Here is a 23,873-nt window from a genome sequence, read left to right as displayed (position 1 = left end):
ATTCAAGACTGCCAAGAAAGTTCCAAAGGGAATGGGGACCCAATGCATTACATGATCTGCCAAAAAGACAAGTTAAAAAAAATGAAAAATATAGTGGAGGGGGGGATGGGGGGGTTGGGCTAATGGATGAGACGGGTACTAAAGATGAGCTTTAGGTTTATACATTTTTAAACTGTCAGATATCTGTTTTTACCATATGCATACAATGTTTATACGAATAAACATTTGATATATGACAAAGGATACATAGAGTGTTATACCTTAGCAAAAAAGACACCACGGTAGTAGTGTCAGCCATTTTATCTGATATAAACCTCACTGTGAAGAAGTTGCAATGAGTCATTCGCTTGGATGTAAAGTGCAGTTTGAGCTACAGAGTTCTATAAACACCAAAATTTCTTGTATCAAAGGGGATAGGAGAGCCTTTGATCAGGCTAAAAGCTAAAACCGCGTACACACGATCGGAATTTCCAATGGAATAAAATCCGATGGAATTTTTCGTTGGATTTGCAAAGAAGCTGACTTCCATCAGTCTTGTTAACACGTTCAGGCCTCGTACACACGACCGAGAAACTCGACGGGCGAAACACATCGTTTTGCTCGTCGAGTTCCTTGTGAAGCCGTCGAGAAACTCGACAAGCCAATTTTCTCCATTCCCGTCAAGGAAATAGAGAACAAGCTTTCTTTTTGGCTCGGCCAGTTTCTCGACAAAAATTTACATACGACCGGTTTCCTCGGCAAAAAAATATCTCCCAGCTTGCTGGTTTTTGCCGAGAAACTCTGTGTACGAGGCCTCAGACTAAATTCCGACAGTCCAAAACGCGGTGATGTAAAACACTACGACAGGCTGAGAAAAATGTATTTCAATGCTTCTGAGCATGCGTCGACTTGATTCTGAGCATGCATGTTTTTTTTCTCCGTTGGAGTTGCACACAGACAATAGGAATTTCCTATCGTTTTTTTTTCCATCGGAAAAAAATAAAACATGGTCTATTTCTAAACACCGACGGAAAAAAGTCAGATGGGGCCCACACACGATCGGAATTTCCGATGAAAAAAGTCCATTTGACTTTTTTCATCGGAAATTCCAATCGTGTGTACGCACACAAGCTAAATTTGCTAGTTAAAAAAAAGCAATTACAATACTATGAACATTATTATTATACAGGATTTATGTAGCGATAATGATTTACAATATAAAGGGGGGCAGTACAATTCCAATACAGTTCAATACAGAAGTAATAGGACGGCCCTGCTCATAGAGCTTACAATCTAAAGGGAGGAGTGGTATAAACGGTAATAGCTGCAGGAGATGATCTAATGGAGGTGACTCCAGTACGGTTTTTAGGTGGAAATGGAGGTGGCGTAGGCTTCCCTGAATAAATGAATTACAAGGATCACCTAAAGTCAGACAGGGCTGGAGCTGACCAGACATACTGAGGCAGGGAGTTCCAAAGGATGGGAGAGGTCCTGGAAAAGTCCTGGGCCCGGATTCAGATAGAGATACGACGGCGTCTATGCGGATCTATGCGCCTGATTCATAGAATCAGGTTCCGCATAGATCTCCCTAAGATCCGACAGGTGTAAGTGACTTACACCGTCGGATCTTAGGCTGCAATTCCAGGCCGGCCGTTAGGTGGCGTTTCGTTTTTTTTTCACGCGACTAATATTCAAATGAGGATTTCCGCCGATTCAGAAATGAACGCCCGCCCGACGCTTTTTTTTTACGTTGTTTGCGTTTGGCTTTTTCCGGCGGATAGTTACCCCTGCTATATGCGGCTTATCCTATGTTAAGTATGGCCGTCGTTCCCAGGTCGAATTTTTAATTTTTTATGTCGTTTGTATAAGTCGTTTGCGAATACGGATGGCCGTAATTTACGTTCACGTCAAAACCAATGACGTCCTAGCGACGTCATTTGGAGCAATGCACGCTGGGAAATTTAGCGGACGGTGCATGCGCAGTTCATTTGGCGCGGGGACGCGCCTGATTTAAATTCTACACGCCCCCTAGCCGCGGAATTTGAATTCCGCCGGGGGATTTACAATCCGCCGGCGCAACTTTGAGGCAAGTGCTTTCTGAATAAAGCACTTGCCTCAAAAACTTGCGCCGGCGGATCGTAAATCAGATAGGTTACGCGGATCTAAAGATCCGCTAACCTATCTGAATCTAGCCCCTGGAGACAAGCATGGGAGGAGATAACAAGTGAAACTAGAGAGAGACCAAGATCTCCTGGAAGGTTGGTGATGAATATGCAGTTTTTCATATTTACCTGACTTAAGGTACAAAATATTTTTTTTTATATATTTTCATCCCAATGATGATTTAAAAAGAAAAATACGTACATTAAAAAAAAATCCACACAGCTACATTTTTAGAATGTTCTTTTTTAACCCTGGAAATGCAGAAAATTCGAATTACGTAGTCATGTTCTCTATCATTGTTTTTCCAAACTTTGCACTCCTCTCTTGGTACCATATAATAAAGCATTAAAATGTTGGTTTGGATACATTTTAGAGCCTTCACTTGTAGTCCTTGGTTGTTATTATCTGGGCCTTTGAACTGCATCCACCTAGTTTAACAGGCTCGTCCTTCCATTGCCAGGTTGGTACTAGACCATGCAGAGAAAAAATGTAGTGTTCCTACCAGCCGCCACTTCCTCCATAACAGTCTGGAACAGCCGCGGTCAGAAAAACTGCTATACGTGTTCTTTTTCCTGCGTGTCCTCTGTCTTCTCCGAATGTCAATGCCCTTATTTTTGCAATCTTTGGCTTTTTTCTTAGCGAAAGGTGCCTTTAAAGTTGTTTTGTTTGAAAGTTGTTCACAGAATCACAACTCTGAACCTTTAAAGACAGTTCCTTCTTCTAAATTACACTTGGCCTAATTGTATTTCTAAAATAATATAGCTGCGTTCCAGAGAAGGGAATGTGGTCACACAGCCCATGCCTAAATCCTCCAATTTACATCGGTTTGGTTTGGCATCACTTGAAAAGTTCTTGGAAGAAGAGTGCTGCGGCTCACACAAACTATAATTGAAGTAATATTTCTGAGCCTGTCTGTATTGTATAGAAACTTTGTGAGATGCTAATCAGCTTGCAAAGTGAGAAAGCCAGCAACGCCATGGAGTTTTATAGTTTTCCTGCAAAAAAAAAAGAAAGAAAGAAAGAAATATCCTTCACCACGTTAGACAACAAAAAATAATAGAAATCTTTGTGTCTAAAGCTAAATTCCATATAGGTGGGTTAAAGTGATTGCAAACCCTATTTTACAACCTTATGCTACAGGTAATGCCGCGTACACACGATCAGTCCATCCGATGATAACGGACCGATGGACCGTTTTCATCGGTTAACCGATGAAGCTGACTGATGGTCAGTCGTGCCTACACACCATCAGTTAACCTCCCTGGCGGTATGATTCTGTCAGAAAAAACATGCTGAAAGCGGTACCATTATTTGCAAGGAAATTTGGCGTTTTATATTGTAGGTCTGTAATTTTTAGAAATAAATCACTTAAATCTGACCAAACAAGATTCTAATAGGCATCCCGGGTATGACATTTTTTTAAAAACAAAATTATAAATTATAATATAATAAATAATTATAAATAATTATAACAAATAATAATAATATAATTATAATAACAATTATTCAATAATGTAATCAAATCAAAATCACTGAAATTTGCTCAGTTGCAGAATTGTTGCTGTCATTATTTTTTTTTTTTATGACGAATTTCCCCACAAATCGCTATCGCACAATTCTGCAAGTGATTATAATTTATTATCGCTGTTTTTTAGCTGATCTAAAACCATTTTTGACATAAAGGGACACTTTTGGTTGCTATGGACAATCTACAGTTTGCAGGGAGAAAGAACCGTTTTTATTATATAAAATGACATGCATGACACTGGGCAGACCACTAGGGACAAGGGGTGTGTGTTTTTTTTACATACAGTACTGTAATCTATAAGATTACAGTATACTGTATGTAAGGTGTTTGTTTACTTTTTTGAATTTGGCGCCGTTCTCCGTCCCCGTGCGTCGTAACGTCGCAGGGAACGGAGATCGGCGTCACACGGAGGCACTGTGTGAATCGAGCGAGGACCCACTCGCTCACACAGCGCGGTGACATCGCTGGATCCAGGGACAAGGTAAGTAACTTTGCCTGTGGATCTAGCGAGGCAAGCCCGAGTCTGACTCGGGGTTACCGCTCGCAGCAGGAAAATCTAACCCCGAGTCAGACTCGGGAACACCGCCAGGCAGGTTAAAAAAATGATTGTGTCAGAACGCGGTGACATAAAACACAACGACGTGCTGAAAAAAACAAAGTTCAATGCTTCCAAGCATGCGTCGACTTGATTCTGAGCATGCGTGGATTTTTAACCGATGGTCGTGCCTACTAACGATCAGTTTTGTTCTATCGGTTAGGAATCCATCGGTTAAATTTAAAACAATTTCGCTTTTTTTTAACCGATGGTTAAATAACCGATGGCGCCCACACACGATCGGTTTTGACCGATGAAAACGGTCCATCAGACCATTCTCATCGGTTTAACCGATCGTGTGTGCGCAGTATAAGTCTATATTGAGGCTTACCTGTAGCTAACAAGGATATCTCCAAAACCTGCATGGTTTAGGACAGGGATATGCAATTAGCGGACCTCCAGCTGTTGCAGAACTACAAGTCCCATGAGGCATAGCAAGACTCTGACAGCCACAAGCATGATACCCAAAGGCAGAGGCATGATGGGACTTGTAGTTTTGCAACAGCTGGAGGTCCGCTAATTGCATATCCCTGGTTTAGGAGATATCCCCTGTCACCTGCATGTGCCGATGTCATCGGCACATGCGCACTGGGGAAAACTGAAGCAATAGCACCGCTGCTGCAGTCTCAGTGCCATTACCGGCGGCTCCCGCGCGCATGTGTGGGAGTGACATCATCACTGCTCCGGCCAATCACAGCGCCGGAGCCGCGATACCCGGAAGTAACTCCAGGACGACATGTCGGCTTCGATGTGAGGTTAGTAATACATAATGAGCAAGTATGCTATGCATACTAGCTCATTGTGCCTTTGTCTTGCAGGGTTTTGTTTTTTTCTCTTTTTTTTAGAGGGTTTACTTCCTCTTTAAGGGATCTAAAACGTTTCATACTCTATATCCCACTGAAACACGTAAGCTGCATTCACACCTGACCGTAGTGTCTTTGATTGTATTTCTGAAGTTTTTTGTGTGGGGAAACCCACATCCAATTTGCATAGGTATGAACCCAGCCTTAGAAAGCCAGCCCAGGTTTAGGTAGGCCCAACTCTCCTTCATGTGACAGCACCTTGGCTTGGCTCCCATCCAGAATTAAGGTGTTGTTGAAGCAGATACCATGTGATATCACAGCTCTTCTTTACTTAGTTACTTCCCACCACCAATGCTGTATCCTGGCCTAGGCCAACAAGGCCCAGGCCTATAGGGCAGCACTTTGCAGGGGGGCAGCACGGAAAGAGTCCCCATCAGTCTTATGGGGTGGACTGGGCTGAGAGGCAAATTAGTCTAGCGCCCCCAGAAAGCGGCCACACCTCTTCAGGTATGCGGGTGGCCGGCATTCCGCAACTGTGGGGGCACTGCTTCTAATGTTGTCTGTCCTTTTACCCTGGACCACAAATCTTCCTCACTGTGCTAAATGTTTTCTGCTGTACCATCGGCATGGTTATATCTTCTTAGTCCTCGCCATGAAATTATCCGAAATTTGTGCTTAAAGTAGAATTATAGGCAACACTTTTTCTTTTAATTTTGGATAGAGTAAGGGAGGGTTATAGCCCCTGCCAGGTTCTTTTCTTACCATCCCTGTCCCTTTGCGGAGATTTCCCTTCACTTCCTGCCCCATAGCCAAACAGGAAGTGAGAGGAAATCTATGCAAATTAATGGAATCCATTGCCCGCCCAGGTCCCCAGAACCAGTGTCCCCACTCAAAAATTTCAGGGTGGGTCTTAAACAGGGGTGTGACCTTAACAGGAAGGGCAGGATCATATTTAAATTAGGGGGTGCACAAGTTTAGTCAGGCCTAGGGCAGCACAAAACCTAAATACACCACTGCCCGCCACACAGTTCTGATGGATCACTTGAATATCCTAAGCAATTTTTTTTTTTGATTTATGTAGAAGCTACTACAAGGTTTGGGTCAGGGGATTGGTTGTCTAGGCACCAAACACTGCCCTGTGGATGGCAGTATGCATAATACATCCTATACCCATAAATTGGGTAGGGCTCTGATGATGTGGCGATGTGGTGCCAAAATTAAGATAATCAGGCATTTTATGGCGTCTTAGCTTCAACACTACCTTTACATTACATTTTCGTTAACTGGTACAGGTTCATTTTTAACAGTGGGACATAATGCCTGCAACTGACACCAACAATCAGGCCCGTATTTCCCACAAGGCCACTGAGGCCAGGCCTTGGAGTGACATGGAATCCCTCGACGCCCGGAACATACAGTTAAGGGTGGTAAGTTATGGGGGAATCCGCTCGCTCGTTAGCAAGTGATTGCGGCGATGTCGCCAAAATCACTTGTAAAATATGTGCTCCCGTCCGTCCTCCCCTCTCCCCCCCACCCCACATACCTCTCTCTGCTGTCTTCGGGACTTCTTCCTCCCCCCGGCCACCGAGTCTGTCTCCTGTCCCTGCTGCCGATGTACACAGAGAGAGGGGAGAGCTGTGCTCTTCCCGTCTCAGCTGTGACAGGAGTTCTAGCACAGTGCTAGGACTCCTGTTTTGGAGGTGACAGGGTCAATAAAGAGAACATGTCACCTCCAATTGCTATCACACAGGAAATTGTTTTCTCCTGTGTGATAGCAAAAAAGTTAAGTGAAAAAAAATTGATAAAAAATAAATAAATAATTAGAAATAATAATTAAATTAATAAAATAAAAAAGTAAAGAATAAGAAAAAGAATAAGAAAGGGATGATACAAAAATTAAAAAAAGTAAGAGACAAGCTACAAATAAATAAAAATAAAAAAAGCGATAAAGTAAAAAAACAAACAAAACATATTTGAAATAACCGTGCCACACATTCTCCGTTGATTTGGGGGGGGGTTCGTTTGGCGGGGAGGGGGTGCATTGTGGAACCTGGCCTTGGGGCGACAGGGAGAGCAAATCCGGCCCTGCCAACAATGGGGCATTATTCCCCCCTGACGCCAACAATAGGGCAATATTCCTCCTCCTAATGACCACGGTCACTATGTAATTCTTTCTTCCAATGAACCACCTAGCCTGAAGAAAAAAATATCTATGGGTGTTTGCATACTAATACATTTTACAAGCCAGCTATAATATCACAGCAAGGCAACATTTACACTTTCATCCCTTTATTTCCAGTAAACAGATACAAGGGGTAATTTAAAATGTGAGGTTCGAGCCTCTTTAACTGCTAAAGCAGGTAATATTTAAGCAGATACATAACACGTTGCCGTGCTCCATTCCAGTAAGGTTCATTTTCACAGGGAGCTTTGTAATACTTTTGGGTGTGTGGTTTTGTCTTTCTAGATGAAGCTGATAATTGTGAAGGGATTTAAATGTATTTTCTTCCACTTATCGGAAATATTATTGTGTGAATTGTTGTGTTTCGAGTCACATTATTACACTTTCTTATTCACTGTTTCAGAATCGACGATCTGATATTTTTCATTTGAGAAATCAAGAGCTTCAACATCTATTTTTCTCTCTCTATCTGTGTGTGTGTGTGTGTGTGTATGGATTTATATAGCGCCAACAGTTTGCACAGTGCTTTACAACATGAGGGCAGACAGTACAGTTACATCACAATTCAATGCAAGAGGAATCAGAGGGTGTATATATATATATATATATATATATATGTACCGTATTTATTGGGGTATAGCGCGCTCCCACGTATAGCGCGCACCCCTAAAGTTGCCCCGAATTCCTGTGGAAAAAAGTTTTTTTGTACTTACAGTTTTGGTGTCTTGCGCGGCGTCCATCGGCGGCCTCGTCGGGTCCGGCGTCCATCTGCGGCTTCGGGTGTCCTCTTCGTCGGGTCCGGCGTCCTTCTGCGGCGTCCTCGCGTCCTCCCCGCTCGTTTCCCGCGCCGAGTTTGAATACTGCGCCGACATATACAGAGCGCAGTACACTCGTGTATTGTCGGGCAGGCTCGGCTACTCTCGCACTGACATCCTGTCTGTCCAGGACGTCAGCGCGAGAGGAGCCGAGACTGCCCGACAATACACGAGTGTACTGCGCTCGGTATATGTTGGCGCAATATTCAAACTCGGCGCGGGAAAGCGGGTATCGGCGTATACTGCGCACCCACAATTTTACCCTGATTTTCAGGGCAAAAAAGTGTGCGGTATACGCCGATAAATACGGTATCTATATATAGAAATCTCTCTCTCTCTCTCTATATATATATATATATATATATATATATATATATAGAGAGAGAGAGAGAGAGAGAGATATATAGAGATATCTATAGATACATAGCCGGATTCAGGTAGAGCGGCGCTTCTTTAGGTCGGCGTAGCGCATCCCATTTGCACTACGCCGACGTAACATAGTGAGGCAAGTACTGTATTCACAAAGCACTTGCCTCCTAAGTTACGTTGGCGTAGCGCAAATGGCCCGGCGTAACCCCGCCTAATTCAAAATAGGCAGGTAGGGGGCGTGTTGTATGTTAATGAATCGTGACCCCATGTAAATGAAGGCCGTTTGTACGGCGCATGCATGCTCAGAATCACGTCGGAAATACTCAATGCTTTCGACATGAACGTCACCTACGCCCAGCCCCATTCACGTCCGCTTACGCAAACGACGTAAAATACGACGGCTGTTCCGTCGTCTATACCTTGCATAGGCTGCGCCATCTTTTTGGTGGTTTATCTTTACGCCGGAAAAACGCCTTACGTAAACAGCGTATCGGGCGCAAGTACGTTCGTGAATCGGCGTATCTAGGTCATTTGCATATTCTAGGCGTAAATCAACGTACACGCCCCTAGCGGCCAGCGTAAATATGCAGCTAAGATACAACGGCGTAGGAGACTTACGCCGGTCGTATCTTAGCAACAGAGAAGCGTATCTCAGACTGAGAATGCGCTTAAAGATACAACGGCGCGGATTCGGACTTACGACGGCGTATCTATCTCGTAAGTCTTTGAGAATCCGGCTAACCGTATATCTGTAGATATCTGTATAAATATGGTTTGCATGATTGTGCAGACCTGCTGCAATATAATGATGGCAGTTGGTGGGCAAGTGGTTAAGATGTACGTCCAAGAGTCTTTTAAAACAATCCATACTTCCCGCAGTCACCACCAATTGTGGGTGAGAGTTCCACATCCTTATAGCCCTAACAGTGAAGAACCCCCTACGTTGTTTAAGGTTACACTGCTTTTCCTCCAGTCTCATTGTGTGCCCACGTGTCCTTTTACACTCTCTAGGGCTAAATAGTTTAATTCCTATGCTGGGATCCCCGTTGAGATATTTGTAGATCGCTATCATGTCTCCTCTCAAGCGTCTCATCTCCAGCGAGAATAAATTTAGTGTATGCAGCTGTTCCTCGTAATTGAGGTCCTCCTGTTCCCTTATTATTTTTTTTGTTCCTCTTTGGACTCTCTCCAGCTCCAGCACATCCCTTTCGGAGGACTGGTGACCAAAATTCGACAGAAAACTCCAGATGAGGCCTAACCAGAGTTTTATAAAGTCAGGCCACTGTCCTCTGATATTATATCATACCTCCCAACTTTACAACTTCAGAATGAGGGACAAATGAGCATACCCCCCAAACGAAATTGTTGTTCGGGGGGGGGTTTCCGGGGATCAAAGTTGTTGTTGAGCGGGGGGGGGTCCGCGGATCAAAGTTGTTGAGCGGGGGGGTCCGCGGATCAAAGTTGTTGAGCGGGGTGGATCCTGCGGCTCAAAGTTGTTGAGCTGGGGGGGGTCCGCAGATCAAAGTTGTTGAGCGGGGGGGCCATTCCGTGGATTGGAGTTGTTGAGCGGGGGGGGCTTTACCACGGGATTTACCGCGAATCGCGGGACATTCGCGCGAAATACAGGACAGTTGTGAGGTATGTTTTATAATGAAAACTATAACTACCGTCTGGAGCATCTGAAATATGAGGTGTGTCTAAAAAAATTTGGTGAATGGTATCAGAAACCAAAGAAAACAGAAAATGTGCAGATCCTAATGCCCATGTGCCCGGTCCAGCTGGCGCTGCTCTCTGAGGACACATGAACCCACACGAGCGGGATACAGGGAGGAAGAGAGTGTGGACATCACACAGTCACCATGACAATGCGTTTCGGATGTGCGGCCTCCTTCTTCAAAGTCCAGCTTTCATTGTAGTGTTTTTAACTTTACCATATTAAAGCTTAGTTACACCAGGACGGCTTTGTGCTCTCTTCTTTTGTCTTTTTGTCTAGATGTGTTCCTGCCACCCAGAGGATCCATAGAGAGCTGCAGCACCCTTTGACTTGTCAAATTATCACCAATAGCCAGCTGGAGGACTTTACTAAACTGTTGATCAGAGAACCTGCTAGTTTTTTCTTTTGTGTGTATTTTTTGACTCTTTTTGGGTCCCGTGGAAGACGGTGAACGCCATTCCACCAAATGCCACTTGGACTCACCAGGTCTTATGCCCTGTGATGACGGTTGGCAGAAAGGATAGATCCTGGTCACACATGGTAATGAAATCAGGGCCGGTGCTCCCACTAGGCAAACTAGGCAGCCGTCTAGGGCACCCAGCTGCCTAGGTCACCCGGCCACTGATGTTTCTATTCTCTTGCCTCTGCGGCAAGCAACTACAGTAAGGCCCCGTACACACGTCCGAGAAACTCGATGGGCAAAACACATCGTTCTGCTCGTCGAGTTCCTTGTGAAGCCGCCGAGGATCTCGGCGAGCCAAGTTTCCTCATTGACTAACGAGGAAATAGAGAACATGTTCTCTATTTGGCCCGACGAGATTCTCGTCGGTTTCCTCGGCCAAAAGTGTACACACGACCGGGTTTCTCGGCAGAATACGGCTCCGATCGAGTTTCTGGCTGAATTCTGCCGAGAAACTCGGTCGTGTGTACGGGGCCTCAGTCTCAGCATCAGCAGGCAGCCACTGCTCCGTTCGCACATAGTGTCAGAGGCGCAGTGGCGGCGGAGGACTGTGTCTGTGTCCCAAATCTCGAATGAATGGAAGCAAGCAAACATTCTTTGATGGGGACTGGTAGGCTGCATTAAAGGACACTGGTGAGGCTGCATTTGATGGGCATTGGTGAGGCTGCATTGATGGGCGCTGGTGAGGCTGCATTGATGGGCTCTGGTAGGCTGCAAAACGCACATTGCAAAAACGCTTGAGGCTCACTGTCACAAAAAGGCACTGTGGCACGTTTTTCGCACAAAGTGTTAAAGTGTGTAACGTGATTTCAGTGTAGTTTACAACATGGCTTGTGTAGCAATTATATATATTTATATAACTTTGTAAGAACAGTTTGGGGATGGCCCCTTCCTGTTCCAACATGACTGCACACCTGTGCACAAAGCAAGGTCCATAAAGACATGGATGAGCAAATTTTGGGGTGGAGGAACTTGACGGGCCTACACAGAGACCTGACCTCAACCAGATAGAACACCTTTGGGATGAATTAGAGCAGAGACTGTGAGCCAGGCCTTCTCATCCAACATCAGTGCCTGACCTCACAAGTGCACTTCTGAAAGAATGGTCCAACATTCCCATAGACACTCTCCTAAACCTTGTGGACAGCCTTCCCAGAAGAGTTGAAGCTATTATATCTGCACAGGGTGGGCCAACTCAATATTGAACCCTATATATTACATTTATTTTAAAAAAAATGTGTTAAAGAATAATCTAACATAAACGTAATGAGGTATCAATTAGAGCTGGTAAGCGAGCCTTTTAGCTGTTGGTGGAGGCACTGATGTTTTTTTTTGTTTGCTCTATCTATCAATCTATCAATATCGGAAAAAAAAAAAATGGACAGCCGCACTCCAAAAAAACCTTGATGGTTGTCTTTATTTAAAAAAAGAAAAAAATGCACTACAAGTCACAGCACACAACACGGGAGTAAAACAGCTGACGCGTTTCGCACTATAAATTAGTGCTTAATCATAGCTTCTATCTATCTATCTATCTATCTATCTATCTATCTATCTATCTATCTATCTATCTATCAAAATATCTATCTATCTATCTATCTATCTATCTATCTATCTATCTATCTATCTATCTATCTATCTATCTATCTCTGTATCTATCTATCTATCTATCTATCTATCTATCTATCTATCTATCTATCTATCTATCTATCTATCTATCTATCTCTGTATCTATCTATCTATCTATCTATCTATCTATCTATCTATCTATCTATCTATCTATCTATCTATCTATCTATCTATCTATCTATCTCTGTATCTATCTATCTATCTATCTATCTATCTATCTATCTACCTATCTATCAAAATATCTATCTATCTATCTATCTATCTATCTATCTATCTATCTATCTATCTATCTATCTATCTATCTATCTATCTATCTATCTATATATCTATCTATCTATCTATCTCTGTATCTATCTATCTATCTATCTATCTATCTATCTATCTATCTATCTATCTATCTATCTATCTATCTATCTATCTCTGTATCTATCTATCTATCTATCTATCTATCTATCTATCTATCTATCTATCTATCTATCTATCTATCTATCTATCTATCTATCTATCTATCTATCTCTGTATCTATCTATCTATCTATCTATCTATCTATCTATCTATCTATCTATCTACCTATCTATCAAAATATCTATCTATCTATCTATCTATCTATCTATCTATCTATCTATCTATCTATCTATGGGCCAGATCCACGTAGCCTGGCGCATTGTTGCGTCCAGCGTAGCATATCTCTGATACACTACGCCTCCCGTAACTTACAGCATATTTTCCTTATCCTGAAAGAATTTGCGCCGTAAGTTACGGCGGCGTAGTGTAACTTTGGTGGCGTAAGGGCGCGCAATTCAAATGGATGAGATGGGGGCGTGTTTTATGTCAATACGTCGTGACCCGACGTAAATTACATTTTTTCTGAACGGCGCATGCGCCGTCCGTGGGGGTATCCCAGTGCGCATGCTCGAAAATTAACCCGCAACAAGCCAATGCTTACGACGTGAACGTCATTCTACGCAAAGCCCTATTCGCGAACGACTTAAGCAAACGACGTAAAAATTTTTAAATTCGACGCGGGAACGACGTCCATACTTAACATAGGATACGCCTCATATAGCAGGGGTAACTATACGCCGAAAAAAGCCTTACGGAAACTACGTAAAAAAATGCGCCGGCCGGACGTACGTTCCTGGATCACCGTATCTAGCTAATTTGCATACTTGACGCGGAAATCGACGGAAACGCAACCTAGCGGCCAGCGTAAAAATGCACCTTAGATCCGACGGCGTACTAAGACGTACGCCAGTCGGATCTAGCACAGCTTCAGGCGTATCTTGTTTTGTGGATACAGAACAAAGATACGCCGGAGCAAACTAGAAGTTACGCGGCATATCAATAGATACGCCAGCGTAACTTCTTTGTGGATCTGGCCCTATCTATCTATCTATCTATCTATCTATCTATCTATCTATCTATCTATCTATCTATCTAAATATCTATCTATCTATTTATCGAAATATCTATCTATCTATCTATCTATCTATCTATCTATCTATCTATCTATCTATTATATTATATAGATATATCTAGGTAGATCTAACTATCTATCTATTAATCTATCTATCTATCTATCAAAATATCTATCTATCTATTAATCTATAGATAGATAGATAGATAGATAGATAGATAGATAGATAGATAGATAGATAGATTAATAGATAGATAGTTAGATCTACCTAGATATATCTATATAATATAATAGATAGATAGATAGATAGATAGATAGATAGATAGATAGATAGATAGAAATATATATATATATATATATATATATATATATATATATATATATATATATATATATATATATATATATATATATATATATATATATATAATTTTTTATTTATTTTTTGTTATATTTTTTTCCCCACAAAAGTTGAGTTATCCTTTAAAATGAGGAATCCCAGAATGCATTGCACCTGGCTGTGTATTATGTTGTATTGGTAGATAACATATAATATTTCTCCTTTTTTTTCTAGGTTTAGACGCAGACGGTCTATACAGGGTCAGCGGGAACCTGTCCACCATACAGAAGCTGAGATTCGCGGTGAATCAGGGTAAGTCGCGTCCTGCAGTCCTCGCCATATTTTGGCCGGTCTTTCCCCGCTTTCTCTTCACACTGCAGTCTTGATCAATGTTTGGATTCTTCTCCGCAGCCTTTGATGATAATGTGCTCCGCTTATCTGAGAATGAAAGGAAGAAAGTTTAGTGGCGAGCGTTTGAACTTTTTTCTAAAGCAATAATGGCCACAGGGGAAGAACTTTCCTGGAAATTGATGATTGTCTTGTAGTGCTAAAAGCCGGCAGCTCCGTCATTAACTGCAGGAAATGCCCATCCCATAGGTCAGCGCAGGGATTGTGCGAACTCCTCACCAATTAGGCCAGCCACCGCTAAATAATTACTTTACGCAGCGTGTTATGTTTTGGTGTTTATCTGCGGGAACCAACGCTCGCAGTGTCTCCTTGTGTACTGTAGTTCTCATTTATATTTAAAATGGAACACATTTTAGTGAATGTAGGCGGGGCGGTGAGATAATAAACCTTGTAAATAGCAGCGTTGACTTATTTTCTTCCCTTACATCTGTACACATGAATGAAGAATCCACAGAGCCAAAAGCACAGAAATGCTGCTAGTTACTATACAGCCGTCTGCATGTTAGGCTACGTGAAAAATGCACTAAAGAAATGCATGACCCTTTCAAAAGATCGCACCATACCAAAATGCTGAGTACTGTGTTACTATGGGGGAGATTTACTAAAACTGGAGCACACTGATTCTGGTGTAGCTGTGAATAGTAACCAATCAGCTTTCAGCTTTTAGCCCCCGTTCACATCGGGGGCCAAATCACTGTATGTTGTCGGCAATGGCACCATCCGAATCGGTGCTGCGCAGACTTTGCGGCACCACACCGAGTCCCAAATATAGTTCCTGCACTAGTTTTGGCAACGACAATTTACAATTAATCGAGGAATTAATAGTTAATTTCCAAATCCATAACATATATCATAAAATGTGCTAAAAATGAGGTTTGCGCCAATACCGGTATCGCTGTCCATACCGAGTATTTTTACGACGAGTACTTGACCGAAAGTATCCCGGCAAAAAAACGGTATCGGTGCCACCCTACTAAAAATAATGGGCCAAATCCTCAAAAGGGATACGCAGGCGGATCTGCTGTTCAGCCTGCGTATCCCTGTGCCTATCTTTGGAACTGATCCTCAGAAGCAGTTTTCCAAAGTTAGGCAGAAGATCTGACATCTGTAAGACACTTACACTGTCAGATCTTAGGATGCAGTACCGCATCCGCCGCTGGGGGCATTTCTCATTCAAATGCCGCTTTGAGTATGCAAATGAGGACTTACGGAGATCCACAAAGCTTTTCAGCTTTGTTTTTTCTGCGTAAGTTTACGTTTGCATACGTAAAATTAGGGATGCTTTTACAAAGTGTAAACTAGTTACACCTTGTAAAAACAGATCTTTTTTTCGATCGCCGCTATTTTTTTTACATTTTGAATTTTATTTTTCGGCGCGTAACTTTTTTTTTACCCGACGCAACTTTATTGTCCCGTCGCAATCCACAAAGCCCGGCGTAACGTAATTTCGCGCGCTGCCCGTCGGGAAAATGACGTCACGTGCATGCGCAGTACGGCCGGCGCGGGAGCGCGCCTCATTTAAATTGTCATCGCCCCCTGCAGAAGAGGACCGCCTTGCGCCGGAGACATTTAAGTTACACGGCCTGAAATTTCTAGGTAAGTGCTTTGTGGATCGGGCACTTAGGTAGAAATTTTCCGCCAGTGTAACTTAAATGGTAAAAGTTAAGTTAGGCTACGTTTTTGTGGATTTGCCCCAATATGAACAAATAAAATATAATGACACAAATTCCTACTTGAATTACTAACCCCACACACAGTAATAATGGTATCAGCAGTGCATGTTTTTGCATGTTTTTTTACTACATTAAACACAATTTTAAAGCAAATATGAGAAGCAAAGGAAAACTGCGTCTACATATGTCCCTGTAGTGGAGATTGCATGCAATGCGTTTTTTTTTCTCTCTTCTCTTACCAAAGGAATTCAGCTTATTGTTATTTGTGCTTTTTTTTTCTTTTATATAGCTGCTGTTTTCCATTCTTCAAACACCAGCTGCCAAAAAATAAACTTTAATATTCTCTGTTTTTCAGTTCCACGGGGTATTTTCCGCAAGAGAACCCATTGATATTAAACTATATGGCTTACAAGTGATAAGATTATCTCTTAGCAGTGATTTATTTTTTTCTATTAAAAACAGGAAATCACATGACCATGAACAGAGTTAAAACTGAGCTGTTACAGTTTTTCAAAACTTTTATCATACATTCGTGTTGATTGAGCGAGCCAAATACTTGTGGACCGCCATGTTCTGTAAGAATCGTTCACAAAAACAGGATAATTCACTTTGGAGCAAACTGAGCGGCTTTATTTATTTATTTACTTTTGACAAACTATTTTTTTGACATGGCTTTTTACTTCGTTTTTTTTTAGTTGTCTTTTGCACTAAAGAAAATATTTATTTCCTAACCTTCAGTTTGCAAAAATATAAACAGTAAATTGGAGCCTAACTTCAGGAAAGCTATAAACATTTTTTGATTCAGCTATCTATTCATTGAAATGTTTGGGTCAGATTCTTATTTACATTTTTTTGGTGCATTACCAATGCACTTTGTGCACCAAAGCCCAACTGGGCTGCCAACTGCCGGCTTAACCGCTTGCCGACCGCCTCCTGCACATATACGTCGGCAGAATGGCACGGCTGTGCAAAGCAACGTACAGGTATACTTTGAATTTGGCGCTCCGTGAGCATGCCCGCGGGACCCGCGGGCTTGATGTCCACCGTTGTCCCACGATCATGTCACAAAGCTGCAGAATGGAGAGATGACTGTGTAAACAAGGCATTTCCTGTTTTGCCTTGTGACAGGACACTGATCTACTGCTCTCTGTCATCAGGATCAGGATCAGTGATCACTGTTGTGTCACTTTTAGCCCAGCCCTCACACAGTTAGAATCACTCCCTAGGACACACTTAACATCTCCCTCGGCCCCTAGTGGTTAACCCATTCCCTGCCAGTGTAATTTACAAAGTAATCTGAGGCCCCGTACACACGGCCGAGAAACTCGACGAGCAAAACACATCGTTTTGCTCGTCGAGTTTCTTGTGAAGCCGCCGAGGATCTCGGCGAGCCAAATTTCCTCATTGAGTAATGAGGAAATAGAGAACATGTTCTCTATTTGGCACAACCAGATTCTCGTTGGTTTCCTCGGCCGAAAGTGTACACACGGCCGGGTTTCTCGGCAGAATACGGCTCCGATCGAGTTTCTGGCTGAATTCTGCCGAGAAACTCGGTCATGTGTACGGGGGCCTCAGCATTTTTATAGCACTGATCGCTGTATAAATGACAATGGTCCCAAAATAACGTCAAAAGTGTCCAATTTGTCCGGCATAATGTTGCAGTCACAATAAAAATGGCGGATCCCCGCATTTACTAGTAAAAAAAAATTATATTATTAAAAATGCCATAAATCTATCCCCTATTTTGTAGATGCTTTAACTTTTGTGCAAACCAATCAATATATGCTTATTGTGATTTTTTTTTTTTTTACGAAAATATGTAGAAGAATACGTATCGGCCTAAACTGAGAAAGAAATTAGTTTTTTTATATATTTTCTGGGGATATTTATTATAGCAAAAAGTAAAAAAAAAATTCCAGGGAAACTGAAAAAGTTTTTTACCTTAATGCAAACAATGCAAACCATGCATTAAGGTAAAACAAACTTTTAGGTTTAGTAACACTTTAAAGCAGAACTATACTGCATCTAAGAACCACAAACCTAAAAATATAATTCATTTTTAATATTCAAAGCAAACCCCCCCCCCCTCCCCCATCTATCCATATTGCCATATAAATAAAACATATGTTGCTGTGCTAAACAATAAAAATAGTGAAAACAGTGTCCTTATATACAGTATCTCACAAAAGTGAGTACACCCCTCACATTTTTATTATTTTCATGTGACAACACTGAAGAAATGACACTTTTTTACAATGTAAAGTAGTGAGTGTACAGCTTGTATAACAGTGTAAATTTGCTGTCCCCTCAAAATAACTCAACACACAGCCATTAATGTCTTAACAGCTGGCAACAAAGGTGAGTACACCCCTAAGTGAAAATTTCCAAATTGGGCTCAATTAGCCATTTTCTCTCTCCGGTGTCATGTGACTCGTTAGTGTTAAAAGGTCTCAGGTGTGAATGGGGAGCAGGTGTGTTAAATTTGGTGTTATCGCTCTCACTCTCTCATGCTGGTCACTGGAAGTTCAGCATGGCACCTCATGTCAAATAACTCTCTGAGGATCTGAAAAAAAGAATTGTTGCTCTACATAAAGATGGCCTAGGCTATGAGAAGATTGCCAAGACCCTGAAACTGAGCTGAAGCATGGTGGCCAAGACCATACAGCGGTTTAACAGAACAGGTTCCACTCCAAACAGGCCTCGCCCTGGTTGTTGGAAGGTCAACCAAAGAAGTTGAGTGCACATGCTCAGCCTCATATCCAGAGGTTGTATTTGGGAAATAGACGTATGAGAGCTGCCAGCAATTCTGCAGAGGTTGAAGGGGTGGGGGGGGGGGATTGCATCAAATTGGTCTCCATGGCTATCGTCCCAGAAGGAAGCCTCTTCTAAAGATGATGAACAAGAAAGCCCATAAACAGTTTGCTGAAGACAAGCAGACTAAGGACATGGATTACTGGAACCATGTCATGTGGTCTGATGAGACCAAGATAAACTTTTTTTGGTTCAGATGGTGTCAAGCGTGTGGCGGCAACCATTGTCTCCAGTACAGAAAATGAATGACAATCCAAAATTTTGAGTTGGCGCAGGAACGGGAGGTGAGGGAAATCTTTCAATGGAGAAACTTATTTTGGTGACACCTGTTTAGGAAGGGATATCCCCTAACTTTTAAGAGATCTGCTCTTACTTTCTGATGTGTCTCTGGGACAGGAAGTGAAGGGAAATAACTCCAATGGGTCATAGACAGAAAGTATAAATAATCTGAAATAAGTGTACCACCCTCCATGTGTACTAGATGTAGATAGGTTTGTTGTTAGTGTTGGGAAAAATTAGTTTGGCTCAGGGCCAAGCCTGAGCTGGGAATCTGGGTCAAGGTTCAGTGATTCAGGGCTGTGTGACTCACCCTAGCAGCTTCTCTGGTGCCTCTCCCTATTTTCTGGGACATTGGAGAATATGGGTGGAAACTAGGAGGAGCTGCTTGGAATATTTATGAGGGCCTCAACCAATCCCCAGTAAAGGGCTGGTAGGGCACAGGGCACCTCATAAATAGGCATGAGGCATGAGTCATGCCAGGGAGGGGCAGTCGGATGGAATATGGAATGCTGAGAAGGCTGTTAGTGGCCCTTGAGGGTGCCACCTAGTCTGGGGGAGGTGGTGACCCCGGGCTGGGGCTTGTGTGCTTGAAGGATCCTGCCAAAATATATGGAGAAAGCCCTTCCTGGAGGCACGGGAGCAAGGAGAGAGGACAGCAGGAGCAGGTCAGCACGTCTGGGAGATCTCATGAGAGTCACCTGTGTGGGCTGGTGAGTGTCAGTCTGGAGGACTGTGGTGGAGAAGTTATCCTGGAGGGCTAGTGAAAGGGGCAACTGCAGCCAGGTGGGTTGCCATTGCCTGAAGTGGTGCTGAGATCAGTAGCCACAGAGTCCAGTAGCCACAGGAGTGATACAAGCTGGACACTGAAATTCTGCTACACAACTAAGAGGCTTGCCTGTAACGGGCCATTGCTTTATTCTGACCGAGTGACTGTCCGAAATTCAGTGTTCCAACTAGATTCTGCAAGCAAGTGAGTGCTGGAGGAAGAAGTGGGGCTATATATAGAGACTGTTTATAGGAATGGTTTTCCCTGACCCTGAAGTTTGCTGTTGAAGTCAAAAGGGCAACCCTTAAAGCGGTGGTTCACCCTAATAAAACATTTTTTTTTCTATCATTAAATTAGGCATAGTAGCGCGAGCTACAGTATGCCTGTATTTATTTTTTTAGCCTGGTACTCACTGTGCAATCCTAGCGAGACGATTCCGACTCCTGGGCGTTCCTATCCAGAGGCAGCATGATTGACGGCCGGCTATGGCGTGTCACGCTTCTCCGGAAATAGCCGAAATAGGACTTGGCGCTTCACGGCGCCTGCGCATAGTCTGTGCGCAGGCGCCGTGAAGAGCCGAGACCTACTCAGGCTATCTTCGGGGAGCGTGACGTGCCATAGCCGGCCGTCAATCATGCTCCCTCTGGATAGGAACGCCCATTCCCCGCGGGGAGTTGGAATCGTCTCGCTAGGATTGCACAGTGAGTACCGGACTAAAAAAATAAATACAGGCATACTGTAGCTCGCGCTACTATGCCTAATTTAATGATGGAAAGTTGTCAATAAGGGTGAACCACCGCTTTAACCTCCCATCCCTCTCCAAAAAATTACCCTAAATAAAACCAAAAATACAAAACCGGACTGCTCTCTGACTCAAGTGTGAAGTTAAGATTCGGTGTGCCTGGCTGTGCAGGATGGGGAATCCCAGTTTACTTGCAGCTCCTTAGTGGGTGCTACATAAGTTTAAAACATCATTAACATTTGTTTTGGGTTGATGAAGGAACAGGCCCTAGATATTTAAAGATTCCGAAACAACTTCCATTTTGTGTGCACTGTTGGTGTATGGTGAGGTTAAAGCCTTTCATGTATCCTGGGCTTTCCTCCTGTTTTTTCTTTTTTTTTTTTCAGAACCTTTTTCACTTGCACGTGTAATTAAAACAAAACAAAACATGAACAAAAAAATGATAATGGAACGCAAATGTTATTTCCCCCAAAGTGAGTCATTTTCTTGGCCCTAACAAATGCATTAGCCTCGAGGATAGTCTTAGCATTAGTCCTCATTCTAACTCCATGCCAAAGCCCAACCCTAGCCCAAGCCAAAAGTTAAAGTAGATGTAAACTCAATCACCAACATTGCATACAAGTTGTATTATGTTGATTTAGCTCCAAAAGGTGTTTTCAATCTTCTTAAATCTGCCTTTTCCATTTAAATAATACCTGGTGATACTTCTATAACCTAAAAGTAGGCCTTCATTACCTTTGTCTTCTTTAAACATTGTTGCCCCCCCCCCCCTTTGAATAAATCACAAATACTGTATCAATAATTTTTTTATTTTATTTTTTGAGGGGGATACCTTTTTTTGTGGATGAGCACAGCCTGCACTTTTACCTTTATCCCATAAGCAAAAATGGTGGACCCAGCTGCCCAAAGCCCTATGAGGTCCTCATGTCACACATTCCAGGAGGCAATCTAGAACACACTGCGCATGTGTCGCCATTGATTGGAAGAGACAGCCACTCCACAATGATGTAAAAAAATATAATGGCAGGACCGGGGGAATGTTGCGGCTGTCAATGGATTTTAGCTGGACATGTGGGTATGTGTTTTGAGGACATTCCAGGAAACTAGGTAGAAGAAGAAAGAAAATAGCTAACATGGAGGGGGTGGTAAAGTTTCTCTTTAACCTCCCTGGCGGTATGATTCTGTCTGGAATTACGTACCAAAAGCGGTACAATTATTTTGCAAGGAAATTTGGCGTTTTATACTGTAGGCCTGTAATTTTTAGGAATAACTCACCAAAATCTGACCAAACAAGAGTCTAGTAGGCATCCCGGGTATGATTTTTTTTTTTAAACAAAATTATAAATTATAATATAATAAATAATTATAAATAATTATAACAAATAATAATATAATTATAATAAAAATTATTTAATAATGTATAAACTCAAAATCACAGAAATTTGCTCAGTTGCAGAATTGTCGCTGTCATTACTTTTATTTTTTTATGACGTATTTCCCCACAAATCGCTATCGCACAATTCTGCAAGTGATTATAATTTATTATCGCTGTTTTCTAGCTGCTCTAAAACCATTTGTGACATAAATGGACACTTTTGGACAATCTACAGTTTTCAGGCAGAAAGAATAGTTTTTATTATATAAAAGAACATGTAGGGCACTGGGCAGACCACTAGGGACAAGGGGGGTGTGTATTTTTTACATACAGTACTGTAATCTATAAGATTACAGTATACTGTGTATATTGTGTTTATTTACTTTTTTGAATTTGGCCCAGTTCTCCGCCCTGGTGCGTCGTAACGTCGCAGGGAACGGAGATCGGCGGCACACGGGGACACTGTGAATCGAGCAAGGAGGACCCACTCGCTCACACAGCGGGGATGCATTGCAGGATCCAGGGACAAGGTGAGTAACTTGTCTGTGGATGCTGCGAGCAGGTAAGCCGCACCGCTGCACACTCTGCACAGCTACCCCGAGCGTGACTCGGGAATACCGATCGCAGCATGAAAAAAACACCCCGAGTCACGCTCTGGGATACCGCCAGGCAGGTTAAGGTCCTTGTTCAGACACTAACTGTTATGGGATGACAACTGTCTCCTAATAATACTCCTTCAGTGTCATTCTTTCACACGCATCCCAGGTAGAGAATACTAGACATGTGCATTTGTTTTCGTCCGAATGCATTTTCGTTCGAATTTGAGGTATTTTCGTTATCGAGCAAACGCGCAGAATCCGAAATCTGAAAGATCCGACATAAAAAAATGCTTTATTTTTGTTTTCGTTGCTACAACAGTTCGATATAGATAGGAGATTCGACATGACGCTGACAATAGCGATCTGTGTCTATTGAAACTGTGGTTGAATGTGCCTAACCTCGAACTCTATTAGTTTAAGATTATTCTACATAGAGAGGAAATATTCAACATTATAGAGACATGAAGATTCGACATAGAGAGAAAAGATTCAACATTATAGAGACAGTGTTGGGGTAGACCATTCGGCATGAACGGCGGAGATTTGACAAAGCAGCGAAAAACATACAAACGCTGAATCTGTCATTGAAGGCTTATGGTGTCTGTCGAAAGTTCTAAGAAGATTCGACAAGCAGCTAAACTGCACGACGCCGCAATCGTATATTTCCAAGCAAATCATCTGCCTATAGGCTATGGAAGAATTTGAATGTTGGTTGACTAGTAATAATAATTAATAAATATAATTATTACTAGTGTCATACAGCATGAGAATTCTTCTATAGATCAGATGACAAGTTTATCTCTGGAAAACACTTTTTGATAGATAAAAAGTGCATTTTATATACATCTATATAAATCAGACCAAAATGAGGGACAAATGAGGAGGAAAGGGTGACAGAGGGACATTGCTCCAAATCAGGGACAGTCCCTTGAGATCAGGGACAATTGAGAGCTATGCTTGTGAAACAGGTTAAACCAGACCTGGACCAAATATATGCATCACAGCATCACCTGCAAAAATCCAAACATCTACTCTGAAAGCAGACTGGTCAAGGCTAATTTGATTGGCTTGACTTGTAACATTTTAATCTTATTAAAAGACCTGCAGAAAAAAAAAATCAATTAAAAAATCATCTTAATTTTATTTTTTTATGAAATAATTGGACGTGTGAAATTATTAGTTTTAGTGAAGCCTCACACAGCGAGAAGCGTTAACAATCTCAGGAT

At 42.3% G+C, this 23,873-nt stretch overlaps 1 protein-coding gene across 1 annotated transcript in view; it reads left to right on the top strand.

Moving 5' to 3' along the window:
• Nucleotides 1-23,873, top strand: part of ARHGAP15 (Rho GTPase activating protein 15) — a 721,117-nt gene that overhangs the window by 489,221 nt on the left and 208,023 nt on the right. The window contains exon 10 of the mRNA XM_040358038.1: nucleotides 14,229-14,306. Within this exon, the coding sequence (XP_040213972.1) occupies nucleotides 14,229-14,306 (78 nt within the window). The remainder of the gene's footprint in view (nucleotides 1-14,228; nucleotides 14,307-23,873) is intronic.

The sequence above is a fragment of the Rana temporaria genome, chromosome 6, assembly GCF_905171775.1.
Source record: "Rana temporaria chromosome 6, aRanTem1.1, whole genome shotgun sequence".
In the NCBI taxonomy this organism is placed as follows: domain Eukaryota; kingdom Metazoa; phylum Chordata; class Amphibia; order Anura; family Ranidae; genus Rana; species Rana temporaria.
The sequence above is the reverse complement of the archived record's forward strand: the minus strand, read 5'-3'. Positions and strand labels throughout refer to the sequence as shown.